The sequence below is a fragment of the Salmo salar genome, chromosome 12, assembly GCF_965601325.2.
Source record: "Salmo salar chromosome 12, fSalSal1, whole genome shotgun sequence".
Taxonomy (NCBI): Eukaryota; Metazoa; Chordata; class Actinopteri; order Salmoniformes; family Salmonidae; genus Salmo; species Salmo salar.
Window position 1 is genome coordinate 42580704 of NC_138302.1, and position 17675 is coordinate 42598378.

The following is a 17675-nucleotide window of genomic DNA, read 5'->3' on the forward strand; positions in this document are numbered from 1 at the left end:
GGGTCTCATTAAATCGTTCTGTACCACACAAATTGAGTATTTATTTACTAACAAGCTAAATGATAATATTATATATATATATACATACACACACACACACACAGTCTAGGCTATTGATTAGAACTTAGTACAATGGCAACAGGTCCCTAGCAGACCAGCACAATATGACAGGTGTTGTACAAGATGGAGATTTTTAAAGAGCGAGTGCTCGAGAGAAAAGCTCACTTGGATACATTTGTAAACTATGCTTAGTTTAGCCCTAACACCTTGCCCCAAACTGCTGCTCTTATGGGTCAGAATTATAATAGATGTATTTACCTGTTGAAGGTCTCCATTGGGTATCTCTTTGTGGAATGAGTTCCGCTTAGTGGGATAGGTTTGGCCGACGCCCTTTTCTTTCGTTACTGGGTGTAAGTCTCAGACATCGTGTGGACAATCAATGTACTTTCTCTTGGTTGTCGGTTTCCTTGCACTCGTTCTGTGAGAGTAGTCTTCTTAGGAGGCTTATCAGCCGTGTCGACGCTCCCATCTTGGGTAGGAGGGCCGTGTAGACAACCAATGATTTGAAGAGAATAACCGGTTGGTCCTTCTTGAATTCACCTTCTTAGATACAGAATAGCTACTCCACCATAAACTTGAATGTTTAGAGATTTTCTTTGTCATCAACCTCGTGTTGCATTTTGGGGCCACGACAAGTCGTAAACCTCGGCTGCAGCGCATGGTAAACTTAGTCTGAAGGTAAATTCTTAACTCGCATGTTTTATGCCCTCGGGTCACAAGGGGCGTTTCCGTCTTTGACATGCCCTCTGGGTTCCCTGGGATGTATCTCGTTGCAAGGTATTAGGATTTAGTAGGATCTCATTTAGACAACTAATATCAGTCTTATCGTTACCAAAACATTCTCTTTCATCTGGATATTCTCTACACAACAAAGTATGTAAACAGCACATATACATTATGAAAACTCAAGTTACAATGTGTTCGTCATAACGTCTTTATTTAACTATTAATAACATAACAAAATCGACATTAATTTTCATATTCCATCTACCATTGTTACCACCATTTTGTCTGATGAAATATAATGTCCCAAAGTCCATTTATTTGATGTTCTGTATTTTCGGGCTGTAAACTCTTCCTAAGGCACACACATTCCAGTCTCTCACATTAGAGACTAGGAAGGAGTTGAGCTGATGCCTTATACTTTACGATGGATGTGAGGTCATAACTAGAGGTCGACCGATTATGATTTTTCAACGCCGATACCTATTATTGGGTGACCCAGAAGGCCAATTAATCAGCTGTTTTTTTTATTTTTATTATTATTATTTATTTTTTATGGTGACAATTACAACAATACTGAATGAACACTTATTTTAACTTAATATAATACATCAATAAAATAAATGTAGCCTCAAATAAATAATGAAACATGTTCAATTTGGTTGAAAGTAAAAGTGCCATATGTGCCATGTAAGAAAGCTAATGTTTAAGTGCCTTGCTCAGAACATGGGAACATATGAAAGCTAGTGGTTCCTTTTAACATGAGTCTTCAATATTCCCAGGTAAGAAGTTTTAGATTGTAGTTATTATATTATTATAGGACTATTTCTCTCTATACGATTTGTATTTCATATACCTTTGACTATTGGATGTTCTTATAGGCACTTTAGTATTGCCAGTGTAACAGTATAGCTTCCGTCCCTCTCCTCGCTCCTACCTGGGCTCAAACCAGGAACACATCGACAACAGCCACCCTCGAAGCAGCGTTACCCATGCAGAGGAAGGGAAAAAACTACTCCAAGTTTCAGAGCGAGTGACGTTTGAAACGCTATTAGCGTGCACCCGGCTAACTAGCTAGCCATTTCACATCGGTTACACCAGCCTAATCTTGGGAGTTGATAGGCTTGAAGAGGTGGAACGTTCCAACAGGAATCTGTTCCAAAAAACGTAAAGTAAAAGGTTGCCAACCAACAACGCATACAAAGTAGCAGCGCATACAAACCTAGCTAACTAGCTGCCGAATAGGCCTCAACTCACCACGTAGCTTATTCTTAATGTTTGTCCATAGGCAAACAGACATGTGAGGACAGACATTTTTCGGAATAAACGTGATGAGTGAAAAACGCAATGAAATAGACCACTCCCTACCCAGTATCTTATTCTGCCGCTATACAACTTTGTATGCGTTGTTTTTTGGAAACCTTGTTATTTACAAAGTTTTTGGAATAGATTCCTGTTGGAACGTTCCACAAATTATACCCACCCAGGTTGAAGTCATAAACAGCGCAATGCTTGAAGCACAGCGAAGAGCTGCTGGCAAAACGCACAAAAGTGCTGTTTGAATGAATGCTTACGAGCCTGCTGCTGCCTACCACCGCTCAGTCAGACTGCTCTATCAAGTCATAGACTTAATTATAATATAATAAACACACAGAAATACGAACCTTGGGTCATTAATATGGTAGAATCTGGAAACTATCATCTCAAACAAAAGTATTTTTTTCAGTGACATACGGAACCATTCCGTATTTTATCTAACAGGTGACTAAGTCTAAATATTCCTGTTAGGCATTGATGTTTATGGTTAGGTACATTGGTGCAACGACAGTACTTTTTTTCATAAATGCGCTTGTTAAATCAAAGCCCGTTTGTCGAAGTAGGCTGTGATTCAATGAAAATTAACAGGCACCGCATCGATCATATGCAACGCAGGACACGTTAGATAACTACACATGGTTGATGATATTACTAGTTTAACTAGTGATTATGTTAAGATTGATTGTTTTTATAAATCTAATGCTAGCTAGCAACTTACCTTTGCTTCTTGCTGCCCTCGCGTTACAGGTAGTCAGCCTGTTAATCCTTGTGGAGTGCAATGTAAGGCAGGTGGTTAGAGCGTTGGACTGGTAACCGAAGGTTGCAAAAACGAATCCTCCCTCAACAAGGCAGTTAACCCCCGTTTCTAGGCCGTCATTGTAAATAAGAATGTGTTCTTAATCTGACTTGCCTAGATAAATAAAGGTGTAAAAAAAAAAACACAGGCAAATCGGTGGCCAAAAATACAGATTGTTATGAAAACTTGAAATCGGCCATTCCGATTAATCGGTCGACCTCTAGTCATAACCCCCCCACCAATCCCTCTATACCTCTCCTGCTCTGCGGGAGGGAAAGATCTCTGTAGAGCTGTGATCCATTGTAACCTGATCCTCACAGGCCAGTCATGACACAGTTGATGAGCTTATTTCTCGAGTCATTTGTTCGAATTGAGCTAGTAGTGTGTTCAAGTTTCAAACTTGTTCTCAAATGCCATTGAAATGGCAGCAGCGGTATGAGAACCAGCACATTCTTGAGCATGTAATATGGCTTTCCTTCGTACTAAATCCTCGTCGACCCACTGTGCTGTCAGACTCGGCATGCTCATGAGGCTGACATTGCTGGTCCAAATGTCAGTCGTGAAGCTAATAGCAGTGACACCCATAGCAAGTAGCTCATTGATGTGTGTTTCAACAATACTGTGTAACTCCGGTAGGGCAACGTCTGAACAATAGTGCCTACTTGGTAGTGTGTACCGGGGCTCGAGGTGCTCAACCAGTCGGTGAAAGCCAACATCATCCACGACAGAGAACTGTTGAATTCCATTATCTTGGCGTTAATGGATTTGGCCTTTTGAGTTGTCTCGCAGAAATGTTCTTAGTCTTTCAAATAACTGCTCGACTTGTTGACTGCTTAATCCACACAGCAGACATAGTGGGCTAGGTTAGGAATGCTGTGTTGCACATGTAGCGCTATATGTTTTTTTTGTGGCGTCATTACATTGTCTACCTACGTTACATAGGTATGCACATCAGCTTTGACATTTATTTTGCACATCGGGGGGGGGTTCTACTAAGCTAAAAAAAAAAAAATATGGTCATACCAAGGATCATTTTTCTATTTGATATGGACCCCGTATCAAAGAATTATATAGCAAAAGTATTTGAAACATTAAATTTGGCATCAATGCTATTAGGGAAAAGGAAAGGGGGGATACCTAGTCAGTTGTACAACTGAATGCATTCAACTAAAATGTGTTTACCACATATAACCCAACCCCTCTGAATCAGAGAGGTGCTGTGGGCTGCCTTAACGTTTTCGTGAGAAGACATTTTCTTTTCTTTTTTTTTGGTGGCAGGGCGATGTCTCGTGGTCTGACAAACACCGCTGTAGCTCTGCCACCTTTCACCGCAGAATCGTATGGGCGATATCAGCGGATGTGGTGGATTGAGACAGCCCATGCAACAACAAAAAAAGAAATCTAGCTTAAATAGACAGGTTATGATATTTTTTAATGTTAATTTGATTTCTGCGGGGCTGCTGAAATTGTAGAAGGGTTGAAATAGTTAAGTAGTGGTGTTGCACGCACCCCTGCAGACCCTGCTAGCTGGGGTTGCCCCCAACCCTCCAAATTTGTGTATATTCATACTTTTTTACCGTATTGAAAATCATACTGTCTGTTTCGAAATACCCAGATATACGGTATAGCATAAAGCACTGTGACTTACTGTCATTTGCCATACACTTCTGACTTGTCTTTCTTTCAGGGGGAAGTAGTTCATTGGCTAGCCTGCTCTCTCTATGCAGCCTGCAGAAAGGGCTCCACACCCACTGTGGGTAAGGGGGTGATGGAAGGCAACTGTGTGTCCCTGACTCGAATACTCAGGACGTCAAAACTGAGGTCAGTGTTAAGAGGCTTGGTCCCCAAACCTCCCACATGTCTACAGTGCCTTCAGAATGTATTCACACCTTTACTTTTTCCACTTTTTCCAAACTAATAAAAAATGTATTGGGTCAACCCCTTTTTGTTATGGCAAGACAAAATAAGTTCAGGGATAAACATTTGCTGAACAAGTCAAATGTTTCTTGGACTCTGTGCAATAATAGTGTTTAGTGTAATTTTTGAATGTCTCTGTACCGTGCACACACAATTATTTGTAAGGTCCCTCAGTCATTCAGGGAATTTCAAACACAGATTTAACCACAAAGACCAGGGAGGTTTTCCAATGCCTCGCAAATAAGGACACCTATTGTTTTTTAAAAAGCTGACCTTTAAATATCCTTTTGAGCATGGTGAAGTTATTAATTGCACTTTGGATGGTGTATCAATACGCCCAATCACTACAGAGATACAGGCATCCTTCCTAACTCAGGTTGACGGAGAGGAAGGAAACCGCTCGTTGATTTCACCACGAGGCCAATGGTGACTTTCAAACAGAGTTTTATGGCCGTGATAGAACTTTGAAGTTAATCCATAATACAAATATTCTAGAACTTTCATCCTGTTTGCATAAACTCACTAAAGTAATACTGCAAAACATGTGGGAAAGCAATTACATTTTTTAAATCCTGATTACAAAGTGTTATGTTCGGGTCAAATTTAATACAACACATGACTGAGTACCACTCCATATTTTCAAGCATAGTGGTGGCTGAATCATGTAATGGGTATGCTAGTAATCGTTAAGGACTGGGGATATTCAGGATAAGGAATAAACTGAATGGAACTAAGCACAGTCAAAATCCTAGAGAATAACCTGGTTGTCTGCTTTCCACCAGACACTGGGTGATTTAATTCACTTTTCAGCAGGACAATAACCTAGGCCAAATCTACACTGGAGTTGCTTACCAAGAAGACAAGGAATGTTCCCGAGTGGCCGAGTTACAGTTTTGACTTAAATTTGCTTAAATCTATGGCAAGACTTGAAAATTGTTGTCTAGAAAGGATCAACAACCAATTTGAAAGGGCTTGAATTTAGAAAATAATAATGGACACATTTTGTACTGTTGGGTTCTGAGAATATGAAGACATACTTAGTCATGTCACTGGAGTGCTTAGGTTTAGAGTGTACACCAGAAGGTAAGGGTTATTGGAGGAAAGTATATAGTTGCAAACACTAAGTTAGGAATGTGTTGAGTACATGTGACAGGCATTGATAAGGGGAGACGGGTGGAGATCTTAGAAACTAACAATGTCACTGAGGGAGAGAGGGTAATGTATAACGTTTACATTGTCAGGATATGTTATTGTTATCCATCAGGAGAAGAGAGACAGTCTGGTATCAATAACCATGACAGCCTTGAGTTGGGGAGGAGTGAGTACTTTGGGTAGAGGTCAGGTTAGATGAAGTGAGGAAGAACAGATATCACTATGGTTCTGTCTATCAGCAGAGGTGCATTGGCTGTTAAGTTGTGGAGGAGGAGACTCGGCCTAGGAGAAAGCGTTAAATATCGGTGCTTTTGTGAAATGTTTTTTTTTGTCTGAATACAGGTGTGTCGACCCTTTGGGAAGAATTAAGCTTCTCTAGTGTGAGTTATTTACTCTGAAAAATTAGAACCTAACAGTACAATCCATGTGTGCAAAGCTTTTTAGGGACTTACCCAGAAAGACTCACAGCTGTAATCACTGTTAAAGGTGATTCTAACCAGTATTGAATAAATTAGATATTTCTATATTTCATTTTCAATGAATTTGCAAACATTTTTAAAAACATGTTTTCACTTGGTCATTATGGGTTATTGTGTTTAGATGGGTGAGAAACACCCCCCAATGTAATCCACTTTTAATTCAGGCTTTAACACAACAAAATGTGTAATAAGTCATGGGTATGAATGCTTTGATGGCACTGTTTATGTGCACTATATGATTATTTCCATAACTCATAAGTTAATGTCATTTATTTTCATACATTGGTTTCAGTTTGATTCAGTTCTTCAACAAGATGAAGAAATGGTCGGATATGTCCAACTTGTCTCAAGAATTTCGGAATCGCATGGGCCGCCTGGAGAGAACCTTTGAAGTGTCAACTGTGATCTTTCGGAAGTTTGAGCCCATATTCATGGACATGTTCCAGGATCCTCAAGGGGAACCCCCACGACAGCCTAGAAGCAGAAAACACAGGTAAAGGCCTACACCTCTCTCTCTAGCCCCCTTTTTCTGCCTCTGTCTGTCCTTCTCTCTCCCTCTCTCTCTCTGTTTGTCTGGCCCACTCTGTCTGTCCGCCTCCCTTTATTTTAGTTCTAAAATAAAGCAAGTCTTAAATAATTAGCTTAAATAAACTGTTCCATTTTGTAAATTGCATTCACAAATGAATGCGACTGTTTTTAGTGTTTGCTGTAGTGTTTGCTGGTACACTTGTAATTTATTTAGAGTTTACATTGTTCCAAACAGTCAGAAACATTGTTGTAATCTATACAGCACCTGTTTGGCACACACAATATGCACGCAGCCCTCGGTCCTTAACTTATTTTTCTTTATCTCCAGTATTTTCCACAACTAGTCAAATTGAATCCAAACATCTGCTTTTCCCTTTACCTCCTAAGCAACCAGTAAACATTTCTCTTTTCGAGTTTGTCACATCCTCTGCATCCATTGTGTTGTCACGTGTTACGGTGTTCAGAGTTTGTTATAGGTGTTGCTCGCGGTTTGCGCAAGAAAACAATAACTGATTCAATAAATTGATTTAAGTTTTGTACATAAGCTATGTATGAATGGCCTACAAGTAGCCTATCAACTTTCACAGTGAATGCTTTTGTTTGTTTTGTGCATATGAATTGAATAAGAACTTCCAGGCTTCTGACATAACCATCTATTTTATAAAAAAGAAAAGTAAAAAAAGTATCCCGTCTGAATCGTCCTCTGGAATAAGATCATGAGTGATCTGGATGAAAACAAAGATGGCGAAGTGGACTTCCAGGAGTTTGTCATCTTGGTTTCTGTGCTGACGGTGGCGTGTAACGAGTTCTTTGTACAGGGCCTGAATGAATTAGAAAATAATAAAATTTAAGAAATGCATACTACAAAAAAAGTTAAATTACATTACAACATTTACATGAAGACACATCTAGACGTAAGCAAGAACTGGAGTCACACTCAATGTTAACTAAATATTTTGCTTAAAGGAAACTGACAGACATTCTGGAGAAATAATTGCATAACCAATGTTCTCTAGTAATACTAGTCCCATGAGAATAGGTCTTTGGTCACATGCATGCGATGCATACATGTGTCATGTAAAGAGAGCAAGGGTTGAGGGAAAAGGTAATGTTTTTCCTAAACAAATTAGGGATTTCGGCAACAGAACTTGTCAGTCAGAAATGGCTGTAATTATGATGCAGCTTCAGCAACATGGACCACTTTGATGTTCTGTGGTGGTCGCTGGAGCAGGGAGGAGAGCGAGACAACGGGTGCTAGTCAGTCACTCGCCATTTAAAAATAAATAAATCAAATTTGCACAGCAAGTCTGAGTCCGGTCAAATCACTCCCTCTAGTAATTTGTGTGTCTTAATTATTGAATCAAACACTGTGCTTAAAACAATATTTTAATTTGATTAAAACACATAGGATGTGTCAATATATGGAAAAATTCTCGTTTAAACATTTCGGGCCAGTGTGTGTGTGTGTGTCGCTCTCTCGCTGTCGCTCGCTGTCTGTCGGGCCCTCACTGTCTGTCGGGCCCTCACGCTGTCTGTCGGGCTCTCTCGCTGTCTGTCGGGCTCTCTCGCTGTCTGTCGGGCTCTCTCGCTGTCTGTCGGGCTCTCTCGCTGTCTGTCGGGCTCTCTCGCTGTCTGTCGGGCTCTCTCGCTGTCTGTCTGTCGGGCTCTCTCGCTGTCTGTCTGTCGGGCTCTCTCGCTGTCTGTCTGTCGGGCTCTCTCGCTGTCTGTCTGTCGGGCTCTCTCGCTGTCTGTCTGTCGGGCTCTCTCGCTGTCTGTCTGTCGGGCTCTCTCGCTGTCTGTCTGTCGGGCTCTCTCGCTGTCTGTCTGTCGGGCTCTCTCGCTGTCTGTCTGTCGGGCCCTCGCTCGCTGTCTGTCTGTCGGGCCCTCGCTCGCTCGCTCTCTCGCTGTCTGTCGGTCGGGCGCTCGCTCGCTGTCTGTCGGTCGGGCCCTCGCTCGCTGTCTGTCGGTCGGGCCCTCGCTCGCTGTCTGTCGGTCGGGCCCTCGCTCGCTGTCTGTCGGTCGGGCGCTCGCTCTCTCGCTGTCTGTCTGTCGGTCGGGCGCTCGCTCGCTGTCTGTCGGTCGGGCTCTCGCTCGCTCTCTCGGTCGGGCCCTCGCTCACTCGCTGTCTGTCGCTTTCTCGCTGTCGGTCGGGCGCTCGCTCGCTCTCTCTTTACCAAAGAGAGATCTTATCACTTTTGAAATATTAATTGCAAGTTTTTCAGACGACTGCATGAAATGCTACCATAACGGAAACCCTATCTCTCCTCTCACTATGTTAGGCGCCTGCCCTGTCACGTCAGCGATGTATTCAAATTCTGCTGGACCCTGTTTGTGTACACTAAAGGTAAGCTAGGAAATGTAATCAGTTCTCTTTAGCATGTTTTAACCAATGTGAGAAATTCTGTTTAATTTAACCCAATGCCTTCAGTCCCACCTATTAGTGACATAATCTACTCCCCGATTGTGATTGTAGGAAATTTCCGTATGATTGGCGATGACTTGGTGAACTCATACCACCTCCTGCTCTGCTGCTTGGACTTGGTGTTTGGAAATGCCCTTCTATGCTCCAACAGGAAAGACCTTGTCAACCCACTTTTCAAAGGTAGCACACTATAATTGACGTAAAAGTAGGGCTGGATGACATGGCAAATAAATTATCACTATATAGATAGATATATATATATTTTTTTTATAACGATAATTATCACGATATTAATCAAATGTTCAAAAGGTGCATATCTGCTTCAGACTCAAGAATGCTTGAACACACAAGGCTTTAATGTTTCTTATTGTCAGAAGTAGAACTCACAAATAACATTTAACTGTAAACCCTTACAAGTTATGAACAATAAATAAAAAAGATGCATTATAACTGTTAGCCTAATGGCACATAACAGTTGAAGTTGGGGTAGTTGTTGTCTTAAAAGTTACAAGCAAGAAAGACAAGTCTGTCTACGGTCTCTGGCTTTAAAGTTGCCCTATGGCAGGTCACTATGTTGCCACCTGTGCTAAAAATACACTCTCAGGCGGAGCTGGTCGCAGGAATGCACAGGTAGCGCTTTGCCGGGTGGCTGACTTGGGGAAAGTTGTTTTTGGTGGGTCTTCCACCAGTCCAGTGGATTGGTTTCACTGTCAGCATCAGGAGACTGAAGGTAGCAGCTGAGTTCCTTTTCTACCAGTTGGATTTCAGTAAGACCTGTGGTGGTGGAGCATGGCTTTTTGAAAAAAACTGCCCAGTGACTTTCTCTTTTTAGCTGGCAGTTGTGGTGAAGCAGCAGCAACGTCTCCCTGTGCTGGGCTTGGGTTTTCATGTCCCTCATTGACCATCTCTGAGACAGCTCTTGCTTTTATGTGGCCCACCTTCTCCTCTTTGATGTAATGTGTTTTAAACCAAGGGTCGACCAACGAGGCAATGTCCAGGAGGTCATCTGTGGCTAGGTCATCATATTTCTCATTCAGATAGTCCATGACTATCGTTTTGATGGTTTGGGTGAGCTCTGTTTCATCATCAGGTTTCGTGACCTCTGTATTGAATAGGTGTAGTACTGGCTTCAGGTAAGACACACTGACATAAGACTCACCAGACAGAGCATCTGTGAATTCTAGGAGTGGGGTCAATGCCTGGTTGATGGACTCAAGAACACCTACAGTTGAAGTTGGAAGTTTACATACACCTTAGCCAAATACATTTAAACTCAGTTTTTCACAATTCCTGACATTTAATCCTAGTAAAACTTCCCTGTCTTAGGTCTGTTAGGATCACCACTTTATTTTAAGAATGGGAAATGTCAGAATAATAGTAGTGATTTATTTCAGCTTTTTTTTTTTTTTCATCACATTCCCAGTGGGTTAGAAGTTTACATATACTCAAATTAGTATTTTGTAGCATTGCCTTTAAATTGTTTAACTTGGGTCAAATGTTACGGGTAGCCTTCCACAAGCTTCCCACAAGAAGTTGGGTGACTTTTGGCCCATTCCTCCTGACAGAGCTGGTGTAACCGAGCCATGCTCGCACATGCTTTTTCAGTTCTGCCCACACATTTTTGATGTGATTGAGGTCAGGGCTTTGTGATGGCCACTCCAATACCTTGACTTTATTGTCCTTAAGCCATTTTGCCACAACTTTGGAAGTATGCTTGGTGTCATTGTCCATTTGGAAGACCCATTTGCGACTAAGCTTTAACTTCCTGACTGATGTCTTGAGATGTTGCTTCAATATATCCACATCATTTTCCCCCTCATGATGCCATCTATTTTGTGAAGTGCACCAGTCCCTCCTGCAGCAAATCACCCCCACAACATGATGTTGCTACCCCCGTGCTTCACGGTTGGGATTGTGTTCTTCGGCTGGCAAGCCTCCCTCTTTTCCCTACAAACATAACAATGGTCATTATGGCCCAACATTTCTGTTTTTGTTTCATCAGACCAGAGGACATTTCTCCAACAAGTACGATCTTTGTCCCCATGTGCAGTTGCAAACCGTAGACTGGCTTTTTTTATGGCGGTTTTGGAGCAGTGGCTTCTTCCTTGCTGAGTGGCCTTTCAGGTTATGTTGACATAGGACTCGTTTTACTGTGGATATAGATACTCCAGCCTCTTCACAAGGTCCTTTGCTGTTGTTCTGGGATTGATTTGCACTTTTCACACCAAAGTACGTTCATCTCTAGGAGACGGAACACGTCTCCTTCCTGAGTGGTATGACGGCTGCGTGGTCCCATGGTGTTTATACTTGGGTACTATTGTTTGTACAGATGAACGTGGCACCTTCAGGCATTTGGAAATTGCTCCCAGGGATGAAACAGACTTGTGGAGGGCTACAATTTTTTTCTGAGGTCTTGGCTGATTTCTTTTGATTTTCCCATGCTGTCAAGCAAAGAGGGACTGAGTTTGAAGGTAGGTCTTGAAATACATCCACAGGTACACCTCCAATTTTCTCAAATGATGCCAATTAGCCTATCAGAAGCTTCTAAAGCCATGACATCACTTTCTGGAATTTTCCAAGCTGTTTAAAGGCACAGTCAACTTAGTGTATGTAAACTTCTGACCCACTGGAATTGTGATTAAGTGAAATAATCTGTCTGTAAACAATTGTTGGAAAAAATTACTTGTCATGCATAAAGTAGATGTCCCAACCGACTTGCCAAAAGTATAGTTTGTTATCAAGAAATTTGTGGAGTGGTTGAAAAACTAGTTTTAGTGACTCCAACCTAATTAATTTTGTTAACTGTATATCTCTATAGGTGGGAGCTAAATTCTGGGTCTTGTCACTGGACAAGACCTGCGAAATGGTTTTCTCCTGCTCCAGTACTCTTTGCATCATCTGTTGACATGATCCTCACCTGGTTGGCTGCTCTGTCACCAACTTGTGTTGTTCTAGGTTGTTCTTTTTGAGCAACTGCCAGGTCTCTTTTTCCACGAATAGGAAAAGGCACCTACCACTTTCTTACACACCAATTGCTCGATCCACTCGTTTGTATCTACCCACTCTCTATGAGAAATCAAGAGATTTTAATAAAATGTTAAAATCACAATCCCTTTAGTTATGTACAAATGTAATATTGAACTTAATAAAAAAATGCACATTTAGTTTCATCTCATCAATTACTTCAATATACACAATTGACAAAGTTACTTACCAATGGCCAAGTGCAGATAATGTCCAAGACGTTGCAGTCTGGTCCATTTGTTGATTTGAGCGGCCTTCACCACGTTCGCACCACTATCCGTTGTAATGCAGACCTGTCTGTCTTGACTGAGTTCCCAGGAGGCGAGAGTGTCAATGAGCCCCTCTGCTATAGCTTCACCCGTGTGGTTGTCGGGAAAGTATGTTTGAAGGCATTTTGAAAATTCCACTCTGTCATATAGTGGATAGTGAGGCTAATATAAGGCTCTGACGTGTGACTAGACCACAGATATGTAGTAGTAGCAATATACGCAAAATCTTTAAGCGGTTCCTAAACGTTTTCCCTACAGTCGGCGTAGAGTTTAGGCAGTGCGGTGTGAGAGATGTTTGCGGCCAGAGAGAACGTACCTGGGGTCAATTCAATTGATAAGCCTCTTGATGAAACCTTACTTTTCGGCTGTGCTAATTGGTAGCATGTCCTTGGCAATGCAATGCATAATAGCATTTGTGATGTCTTTTGTCATTTCAATGTTTGCTCGTAGGGCATAAACTCTGTCAGTGTTGTCTGCTTCGGGCGAACATCCTTAGATTGGCTGGTGCTTGAGGGGCGTTTATCAATACCATGGCACAAACTCAAACTTTCATCATGTTCCAAAGAGTGATTTTGCTTCAGATGGTGAACAAGGTTTGTTGTATTACCAGACTTGGTAGCCACCTGTCTACGGCACAATTTGCACGAAACGTTGCTCTGCTCTTTGTCGGACTTCAAAAAGCCAAACCACTTACAAATAACTGAAATGGTTGAACCATTTTTATCAATCATTTCTTAGTTGGAAGCTGAGCCTACTCCATGGCTATCACCTGCCACTGTTTTCGCCTACATCACATGGTTAATAGTGGCTACTCCATAACTCAAAGTGCTAAGTGGTTTTTAGTGGGCATATTGTCACTTCTCTGCACGTTCCTGCTGCGTCAGAGGTAAAATGGACTGCTGTACCTAATTATTCTTTATCGACAATATTGAAACTTAATCAAAGCGTTTTTATATCGTTATTGAGGGAAGTAATTACCTCAATTATTGATATTGATTTATCGCCCAGCCCTACGTGATTTGCAACCAATAACAAAACACAGCTACATTAGAAAAGGTAATAAATAAAATGAAGCGAGCTGATGACACTTATTTGACTTAGTCGTTCAGACTTGAATTCTGAAAAATAGCATTATACTTTTGAATATGAAAGAAATGGAGAAAGGGGCAGATTAATCAGTGGCGATGCATCAATAACATACTGAAGAGTGGAGATAAACAAAATGTAAAAATGTTCTTTGACCTTGGCTTCCTTTGTCCTCAGGCTTGCCCAGCATCTTCAGGTTGGAAAACAACACCCCGGATGAGCCGCCATGTGTCATCGATCGGCTGTGTGAGCTACACGACGGCTTGGTGGTGGAAGCCAAGGGCATCAAGGAGCACTACTTCAAGCCCTACATTAAAAGGCTCTTTGAGCGGCAGGTGAGACCCCTCATTAAAACAATGACAACCTGCTATCTGGAGGAGTACTGTGGTGGGTTAAAACGACTATGCCCCACACACACAAAAGCTCAGTAATGTACGCATTCCATAATCCAACCACAAACCCCTACACATAAAATGTTCAGACACATGCCCCCCCCAGCCAAGGTCATACAGATGCCGGCATAATTTATTTTGAATATAGTAAATCCTGTGGGAGATAGTAATTGGAACATCTTTTTGTCTGGACTAGAATAAAATGATCCTTGAAAATATGGGAAACTGCATCAGTCCCGTTTGATCCCTGCGAGGGAACTGTTAAGCCCCCAGAGCCCAGTGTGTTGACTCATACATTGTCTTCTCCTCCAGATACTTAAAGGGAATGAGGAGCTGCTCACAGATCTCCTGGATACACCAAACTTCATAGATAACAAGTAAGTTTGTTATTGAATCCTAATCTGTCATTTTTAGAGGTGCCTAGAATGTTATCAATCTCGGTCACGTTTGAAACTTCTTGTGTTTAACGTTGCTTGCTTATGGTCTGATAACGTGTGTGCCACCCAGTAAAGCGATAAACCGGGAGTATGAGGAGTATGTACTGACTGTGGGGGACTTTGACGAGAGGGTGTTCCTGGGGGCGGATGCCGACGAGGAGATCGGGACACCCAGGAAGGCTGCACCAGAACCCCGGGCCTGCCAGCTGTCAGCCCGCATGCAGGTGGAGAGCAACCTGCAACAGCACTTTGAGAAGGTAGATGGCTGAATCCAGTTCAATTCCTAAACATGCAGCTGAAAATCAACAGGGATGAGGCTCATTTATGGCACCATCTCCGCAAACTAACTGAACAGATGTTTTTTCCTGATTAATTATAAAATATAGATTTTTCAAATTAAATTGCCGCCTACTGCTAAAACAAAATGCCCTCTGTCTTGTCTGTGTTCGCCACATCTTTGCTAATGTTATCTCGCTAAATAATAATTTTGTGAATAAAATGTCAGTGTGATTCCACTCAGGCTGTTTACCATCCCATTTTCAGTCACTAATCAAAAACCTTTTAAGGAGCTTAAACAGAGATCATGTGACTTTGAGAGGAAATAAAACCTTGTTCTGTCGTGTGTGTGTGTGTGCAGAAGCGCACCCTTGCCCCCTCCACTCCTCTGACAGGCAGGCGTTACCTGAAGGAGAAGGAGCTACTGGTGACCCCTGTGTCCTCGGCCACGCAAAGCGTCAGCCGACTCCAGAGCATGGTCTCGGGCCTGCGTAGCGCCCCCAGCGAGGCCCTGATGCAGATTTTCAAGTAAGCGCACATCCACTGCCTCAAATGTGGATGTAGTTTATAGGGACATTTTCATGGACCCAGATCTGAGATGAAGCCTCGTCCTGGATTAAAAATTTGGAATCTCTGGAGAATCTCCATTGAAAGTGTGTTTTAGTCCAGGACTGGGTTTATAACAAGGGTCGGAGAAACCCTCGCTACATGTTAAATAGTTTGTGTAAACTTGGCATGTTAATCTGGTTTTGGGTCAATTACAATTCAGGAAGTAAACGAAAATTCAAATTTTCCCATTGAAATGTAATTGCGCCCAACTGTGATTTGGTTGATAAATCAAGTCCCAGGGAGAGAAGAAACAGAGGCCACTGCGACTTGAGTTGGAAGGTATGTGGTGTTTAACTGTTTTGGCCCTGTGACTTTTTCCACATGTAGGTCATGTTCGCGGGACCCCATCGTAGCTATTCTGGGCAGAGTAAAAACCCTGGGCGAGACGTTCAAGCAACATTACACAAAGGACTCAGAGGAACTGCCTGGATCACACATGGGTGAGATACCAGACACGCATGCAGATGGAATACATTGAGCATGCAGAAATAGGGGTTAAATATTCTTGGAGAAGGGGTACACCACAAATGTCAAAAAGTAAACATTAGTACAAAAAGTGGACTTAGTACGCAACTGCTCAGACACTCTTTTGCTATTTACCGTAAGTGTTCTGTCAAACATGCCTCAAAATTACGAGGTGTCCCGCTCTATTGTGCATGTTCCGCTTTCCATGCATATTACTTCTAAGTTTGATCAGGCAAAAAGCAGACACAAGACCACTATTGAATTAAGATAATGGGTCAATGAAAGCTTGTATGTTCTTTCTAATGCCATTTCTTGGCCCCTTCGTTCAGATTTTGCTGAGAACAGGATGAAGCTGGCTGAAATCCTCTATTACAAGATCCTCGAGAATGTCATGGCCCAAGAGACAAGGAGGCTACACGGCAAAGACATGGCTGTAAGTTGCACTGGGTCGTGTTCATTAGGGTACACAGTATCTGAAATGAAAACTGAAAAAGTGTTTATTGGACGAGTTCAGATAGTGCCTCGCTGTTTCAGACTGCTTTCTTCTGTTTCGTGCTATGGCACACATCTATATGGTAACTAACGCTTACAGATATGAAGAATAGCAAAGCTAAGGTGTGATGGTGCATTGCATCAGACTGTTGGACATTCAGTGTGCCAATGATTGAAAATTGTAGGTGCTGCTGGAGCAGGACATCTTCCACTGCTCTCTGATGGCCTGTTGTCTTGAGGTGGTGCTGTTTGCCTACAGCTCCCAGCGCACCTTCCCCTGGATCATCAGCATCTTCAAACTACGACCGTTCTACTTCTTTAAGGTAAGTGGCCCGCCGACTAGCTGCACTCGCACGCAAACACTCAATCACAGTAGATTCGAATCAAATATCCCCCCCCCTCCTACTCTGTTATTATCTATCCGTAGTCACTTTAACAAAAGTCCCTGCTCTTCTCCGTGAACATGCCTTAGGCATGCTGCAAGGAGGCATGAGAAATGCAGGTGTGACCAGGGCAATAAATTGCAATGTCTGTACTGTGAGACACCTAAGACAGAGCTACAGGGAGACAAGATGGACAGCTGATCCTCCTCGCAGTGGCAGACCACGTGTAACAACACCTGCACAGGATCGGTACATCCGAACATCACACCTGCGGGACAGGTACAGGATGGCAACAACAACTGCCCGAGTTAGACCAGGAACGCACAATCCCTCCATCAGTGCTCAGACTGTCCGCAATAGGCTGAGAGAGGCTGGGCTGAGGGCTTGTAGGCCTGTTGTAAGGCAGGTCCTCACCAGGCATCACCAGCAAGAACGTCGCCTATGAGCACAAACCCACTGTCGCTGGACCAGACAGGACTAGCAGAAAGTGCTCTTCACTGACGAGTCACGGTTTTGGGTCACCAGGGGTGATGGTCAGATTCGCGGTTATCGTCAAAGGAATGAATGTTACACTGAGGCCTGTACTCTGGAGCGGGATCGATTTGGAGGTGGAGGGTCCGTCATGGTCTGGGGCGGTGTGTCACAGCATCATCGGACTGAGCTTGTTGTCATTGCAGGCAATCTCAATCTCAGTTCAATAGATTTTTCTATTGTGTTATTGACTGTACGTTTGTTTGTAACTCAGTTGTTTTTGTCGCACTGCTTTGCTTTATCTTGGCCAGGTCACAGTTGTAAATGAGAACTTGTTCTCAACTGGCCTACCTGGTGCTACAAAGGTGAAATAAAAA

At 42.6% G+C, this 17675-nt stretch overlaps 1 protein-coding gene across 2 annotated transcripts in view; it reads left to right on the forward strand.

The window, feature by feature from the left end:
- The window catches only part of rbl1 (retinoblastoma-like 1 (p107)), a 43919-nt gene that overhangs the window by 9121 nt on the left and 17123 nt on the right, over nucleotides 1-17675 (forward strand). For both annotated transcript variants that reach the window (XM_014131642.3, XM_014131643.3), the window contains exons 2-12: nucleotides 4584-4717; nucleotides 6737-6937; nucleotides 9252-9316; nucleotides 9446-9574; nucleotides 13951-14108; nucleotides 14478-14542; nucleotides 14673-14859; nucleotides 15240-15406; nucleotides 15815-15927; nucleotides 16282-16385; nucleotides 16630-16767. In XM_014131642.3, the coding sequence (XP_013987117.1) occupies nucleotides 4584-4717; nucleotides 6737-6937; nucleotides 9252-9316; nucleotides 9446-9574; nucleotides 13951-14108; nucleotides 14478-14542; nucleotides 14673-14859; nucleotides 15240-15406; nucleotides 15815-15927; nucleotides 16282-16385; nucleotides 16630-16767 (1461 nt within the window). The remainder of the gene's footprint in view (nucleotides 1-4583; nucleotides 4718-6736; nucleotides 6938-9251; nucleotides 9317-9445; nucleotides 9575-13950; nucleotides 14109-14477; nucleotides 14543-14672; nucleotides 14860-15239; nucleotides 15407-15814; nucleotides 15928-16281; nucleotides 16386-16629; nucleotides 16768-17675) is intronic.